Source organism: Tachysurus vachellii, chromosome 9, assembly GCF_030014155.1.
Source record: "Tachysurus vachellii isolate PV-2020 chromosome 9, HZAU_Pvac_v1, whole genome shotgun sequence".
In the NCBI taxonomy this organism is placed as follows: domain Eukaryota; kingdom Metazoa; phylum Chordata; class Actinopteri; order Siluriformes; family Bagridae; genus Tachysurus; species Tachysurus vachellii.
The window spans coordinates 24,931,316-24,937,624 of record NC_083468.1 but is presented as its reverse complement, the minus strand read 5'-3'; the positions used below and the strand labels follow the sequence as shown (position 1 = coordinate 24,937,624).

Sequence of the window (6,309 nt, the reverse complement as noted above, 5' to 3'; positions counted from 1 at the left end):
ACTACATTTTAAATTAATTGAAAATAAAATTAATAAAATAGACATAAACTTGGGCACGGTGGCTTAGTGGTTAGCACGTTCGCCTCACACCTCCAGGGTTGGGGGTTCGATTCCCACCTCCACCTTGTGTGTGTGGAGTTTGCATGTTCTCCCTGTGCCTCGGGGGTTTCCTCCGGGTACTCCGGTTTCCTCCCCCGGTCCAAAGACATGCATGGTAGGTTGATTGGCATCTCTGGAAAATTGTCTGTAGTGTGTGATTGTGTGAGTGAATGAGTGTGAGTGTGTGTGTGTGCCCTGCGATGGGTTGGCACTCCGTCCAGGGTGTATCCTGCCTTGATACCCGATGACGCCTGAGATTGGCACAGGCTCCCCGTGACCCGAGGTACTGTAGTTCGGATAAGCGGTAGAAGATGAATGAATGAATGACATAAACGTAAATGTGTGTCTGTGTCTTTCATCTGAGTCAACGGCACCCAGCAATCAAATTCATTGCCACCATTTCACTGTTTTGTTTCTTCCTACTTCTAAGTGAACCCTGGACTAATTGATATTACTGGCATGATGTGTCCTGATAGCGTCAGCAGTCATTATGCAGTTGCTTAGGACAAGTTTAGGACAAATTTTGGAACGTATTTTATGTCAAACTTTATTCCACACAATCAGGTATATTTAGTGTAATGTGTATGTTTAAATAACCCCTGAACCCACAGGGATGTGTGTGTGTGTGTGTGTGTGTGTGTGTGTTTAAATCATTCTTTTAAGGATTCTGGTATTTTCTGGTATTTCAGATATCATTATTAGGCACTCAGGACACAAAAGCACTCAGATGTGATATATATATATATATATATATATATATATATATATATATATATATATATATATATATATATATAATTTATTTTTTTTTTTCTGTGTGTGTCTGTGTGTATGAACTCACGCATGCGTGGCTTCGCTTGTGTCTATGTCACCCCTTTTTCCCTACAGAGAGGCTTTTCATTAATTTGCGTCTATAAAGTTCCTCAGTTATCATGTCATCACTGGAGTGCAAAGTCGGTGGAGAGTAGAGGTCAGGATGCTGCTGTTCCATGTCCCGGCCTTGCTATTGTCTCTCCTGCTGCCCACGTGCACTTCATCTGAGGCAGACTGTCAGCAGTGGCAGGACTTGGACTCTGCAGTGGTCCATAAGGACGGCCAGGTGATTCTGGCTGCCATGTTTCCCATCCATTCTAAAGGTGTTGAGCAAGAACTAAACTTCATGAGCACACCAGACAAGAGGAAATGCAGGGGGTAAAAACTTTTATCTCAGCTGCTGCTGCACTGTTGTTATTACTAAAGATGAATCTTGATATGTTGTAATGTTTGTTTTTTACTTGTGCTGTTTCTGTAGGTTAAACCTACGTGCATTACGCTGGTCTCAGGCACTGATCTTCTTCATAGAGGAAATTAATCGAAGTCCTGTGTTGCTGCCCAACATCACGCTGGGCTACAGGATTTATGACACATGCTGGACTGTGGCTCTGTCTGCAAGAACCGCCTTGTCTGTGGTCTCTCAGCCACTGAAGAGGAACAGCACAGGGGCTTGTTCATCCCCTAACATCCCTCTTGTCATAGGAGACTCAGGATCCAGCCTATCCATAGCTGTTTCAACACTGCTTAATCTGTTCAAGGTCCCATTGGTGAGATCATCACTGTGCCGTATTTTCACAGTAAAGTGTGTTCATGAATGTGATCATGTTTCATTTCAGAGAAACATCTTATGTCTGGACCATCTCATCTTCATACTTGTAATGCATCGAGCTCACAGATCATTGATATACTGTGATAGACAGAAAACCCATAACTATCACTGTCTCTGTAGCCGTTGTATTTTTAGTGCACAGTGTGTCTGAATGTGCACAAGATGGTAAAATCTGCTCTAACCGCATCATCTCACTGATTGTTTCTGTTGCTGTTTCTTCCTCTGTGTTTCTTTCTCCAATTAGAGAAACTCATTTCATTATCATTTGTTTTATTAATATGTGCTCATATAAGAAACGGTGTGACGAGTGCATTTTCAACATGTTCAGATATAAAGTCTATGTAACTTTTGCACAAGAAGGCAACAGAGAAAATTAGTTTTACAAAGCAATTCTGATGATCTACAGATAAAGCGAAGCAATATTCCTTAATTTATCCTCTCCTTTGTTCTTTTCTCTGTCTAATTCCCAGATCAGTTACTTTGCCTCTTGTGCTTGCCTGAGTGACAAAAAGCAGTACCCTTATTTTTTCCGTACAATCCCTAGTGACGCATACCAAGCCAGCGCTATGGCCCGGCTCGTCAAGCACTTCGGCTGGACCTGGGTGGGCACGTTCGGTGCAGACGATGCTTACGGCCGTACCGGCATTGACATGTTCACTGCTGAGGTGATCAATCTTGGCGCATGCGTGGCCTTTCGAGTCATCATTCCTAAAGTCCCCACTCCACAACAGATCCAGGATATTGTACAAATGATTAAAGACTCCACCGCACGTGTGTTTGTGACCTTTGCAACTGAGGAGGACATGCAGCCTGTGGTGGAAGAAGTGTTAAGACAGAATGTAACAGACAGGTTGTGGGTGGCCAGTGAGGCCTGGATTACTTCCACGCTCATGTCTAATAAATATCCCTTTCTCAGTGGCACTATGGGCTTCGCTATACGCCGAGCCGAGATTCCAGGCCTCAAAGACTTCCTAGAAAGCCTACAGCCTTTCTCCGAGCCTTATAACCCGTCTGCACGGGAATTCTGGGAAACGGAGTTTCAGTGCTCCTTTAACACAAGCGTCCCGTTTGGTTCTATGGCCGATCAGGTGAAGTATAACCGCACATGTACCGGAAAAGAGAGGCTCCAGGACTCTGAGACGATCTATAATGACGTGTCTCAGCTCAGAGTGACCTATAACTTACACAAAGCTGTGTACGCTGCAGCACACGCACTACACAACTTGGTTATGTGTAAAACACTGGAGAGAAGCAATGAGAAGCAACTTTGTCCAGATATCTACAGTCTACAGCCTTGGCAGGTACTGATGAATTATTTATATATACATATATATATATATATATATATATATATATATATATATATATATATATATATATATATATATATATACATATGAATAAGTAATATAATATCACGTGTGTCATCTTACCAGGTGATAAAGTACCTAAAGGAGGTGAACTTTACCAACGTGTTTGAAGACGTTGTAAACTTTGATAAGTATGGAGACCCTGCAGGATCTTATGACATTGTAAACTGGCAGAAGGAGGCAGAAGGTGGACCCATACGCTTTGTTACAGTCGGACGCTTTGACTCGTCTCTCCCTGCTGAGCAGCAGCTGCTTCTCTACCAGGATGTCATCATGTGGCCGGGTGGATCCAAAGAGGTAAAATCATTTGTTTTGATTCATTTTTGATTGCTCACTTGCACAGCTCACTTCAAAGAATACACTACTATCACTTTTTACTCATATCAACATTAGGGTCATTGTGTTCAAATTCAAATCACGTCTTATATACTTTTTTCTGTATGTTTGTGTGTTTTTATTCTACCTCATGAAACTTCGCTCTTTATAGTATAATTACATTTATTTCCTTATCATTACTATTTCATTTTTAGGTTGAAAATCTATCAGAAATGTAAAATATTGTGTGTATGTGTATTTTTGGAGAACCTTCTATCAAGTTTCTCTCTCTCTCTCTCTCTCTCTCTCTCTCTTTCTCTCTCTCTTTCTCTCTCTCAGTTGCCTTTATCCGTGTGCTCAGCCAGTTGCCAGCCAGGCTACAGGAAAGCCCCACGTAAAGGAGAACCCATTTGCTGCTATGATTGCGTGCCCTGTGCAGAGGGAAGCATGAGCAACAGAGTAGGTATGTCATCAAATCCCTGAGTGTTCGGAAAAAGTTCAGCGCCTTCCTATAGCGAAGAAGCCTTCCTTCTTTCGCTTCTCATCTCTAATTAGATCATCAGATCTGAGCAGATGCTCTGTCCCTGCATGATCTGCTATTTTAGCGCTGCTGAAATGTTTACATTAACGTTACATTAACACAACAACACAACACTGTATCAGCCACTAAAATGATTATTTCTTTCTGCTTTCTTTTTTCCTCCCTGACTTACGATCTAAACCCAGCTATGATTTATTATCAATGAAAACCTGGTGAGAATTAATTCCCCATCACATATAATCCATGTGGCGTTTTGGGAAACTGTCGCTGGCCTTGGATTCTATTCAGAACTGACACATACAAATCAAAATGATGTAGAAATTTAGGGTTTTGTTTTGTTAAACTTTCTAGACATGCTTTCTGCACAGACTTTCTGCAAAAATCATGTTTAACAAACACAGATGTAATATGTTTGTATGAACAAAGATGGGAATAAAGTTAGACATTTTCTGGGTCATATATAAATTTGTATATTATGTATTATGTATTGGGGGGGCACGGTGGCTTAGTGGTTAGCACACCTCCAGGGTTGGGGGTTCGATTCCCACCTCCGCCTTGTGTGTGTAGAGTTTGCATGTTCTCCCTGTGCCTCGGGGGTTTCCTCAGGGTACTCCGGTTTCCTCCCCGGTCCAAAGACATGCATGGTAGGTTGATTGGCATCTCTGGAAAATTTTCCGTAGTGTGTGATTGTGTGAGTGAATGAGTGTGTGTGTGCCCTGCGATGGGTTGTCACTCCATCCAGGGTGTATCCTGCCTTGATGCCCAATGACGCCTGAGACCCGTGACCCGAGGTAGTTTGGATAAGCGGTAGAAAATGAGTGAATGAATGTATTATGTATTCAAAAGGCCACTTTTATAAACTTCCTGTTCCTTCCTGTAATATTCTTCCTGTTTACTTTTGAGATAAACCAGAATTTTCAAATGCTAAAACTTTAATTTTCTTTGAGTTACATGCAAAGGTTATATGTAGAATATATAAAATATTACCGTGTGGATGTTTGGAAGTACTGCACTCCATCGTGACACTCTTTAAACCTATTTATATCTGCTCTCAGATCAGCCGGAGTGTGCGCTGTGCCCCGAGGACCTCTGGTCAAACCCACAACGGGACAGCTGTGTGGACAAACAGACTGAGTTTCTGTCCTACACTGAGGGATTTGGTATGGCTCTTGCAGCCATCTCCATCCTTGGTGTAGTTGCTACAGTGACCGTAGCTGTTATTTTCATCCGTCACCGGGATACACCTTTGGTGAGGGCCAACAACTCAGAGCTAAGCTTCCTGCTACTGATATCACTGTCTTTCTGCTTCCTGTGTGCCCTCACTTTTCTAGGCCAGCCATCTCGCTGGGCCTGTCCGCTCCGACGCACGGCCTTCGGTTTGACTTTTGCGCTCTGTCTCTCCTGCCTGCTCAGCAAGACCCTGGTGGTTCTCATGGCATTCAGGGCCACGCTGCCTGGTAATAACACAGCGCGCTGGTTTCGCCCTCCTCAACAGCGGCTCGGCGTGTTCTTCTGCTCCGCCATACAGTGTGCCGTCTGTGTGGCTTGGTTGACCACAAATCCACCATATCCGGTGAAGAACACGTGGCTGTACCGTGACCGAATCATCTTAGAATGCCACCTCGGGTCAGTGGCACTGTTCTGCTGCGTGCTTGGCTACATCGGCTGCATGGCTGCCTTTTGCTTTATTTTAGCTTTTCTGGCACGGAAGTTGCCAGATAATTTCAACGAAGCCAAATTCATCACATTCAGTATGCTCATATTCTGTGCAGTTTGGATCGCCTACATACCTGCTTACGTCAGCTCTCCTGGAAAGTTCACAGTTGCAGTAGAAATATTTGCTATTTTAGCCTCCAGTTTTGGAGTCCTGTTATGTATTTTTGCCCCAAAATGTTACATTATTATCTTTATGCCTGAAAGAAATACCAAAAAATATCTTATGTCTCAAAAAGGTGGGAGGTGATATCTGTTATTTTTTTATGTGTATTATTGTTTATTTATTTTACATTTATTTTAGTTTATTTCTTTACGGAAGCGTATTGCATTCACTTGAGGAAAAAAATCTACTCTGTTTTTCTGAATTAATGAGTTAATTATCTCAGAATTATGAGATCATTTTTCATGAATAAAAAGTTTTTTGCTCTGTTTTTATGAATTAATGAGTTAATTATCTCAGAATTATGAGATCTTTTTTCATTAAAAAAGAAATTTGTTCTGTTTTTCAAGTAATGTAACTTGAACCACAACTTGTAACTTGTAACTTGTTTTTCAAGTCTTTAAGTAATATAAATGGTATTGTTATTAGTGCGTCAACTTTGCGCACTTTGCGCACAGAGTAGATT

General features: G+C 41.9%; 1 protein-coding gene across 1 annotated transcript; it reads left to right on the top strand.

Annotated features, from left to right (window-relative positions):
- The first annotated feature begins 1,213 nt into the window (after positions 1 to 1,213).
- On the top strand, positions 1,214 to 5,930 carry LOC132851705 (extracellular calcium-sensing receptor). The gene is made up of 6 exons (XM_060878690.1): positions 1,214 to 1,290; positions 1,391 to 1,679; positions 2,212 to 3,042; positions 3,178 to 3,408; positions 3,766 to 3,889; positions 5,023 to 5,930. Exons 1-6 carry the CDS (start codon positions 1,214 to 1,216, stop codon positions 5,928 to 5,930), a joined length of 2,460 nt encoding a protein of 819 aa, XP_060734673.1.
- Positions 5,931 to 6,309: the final 379 nt, after the last annotated feature.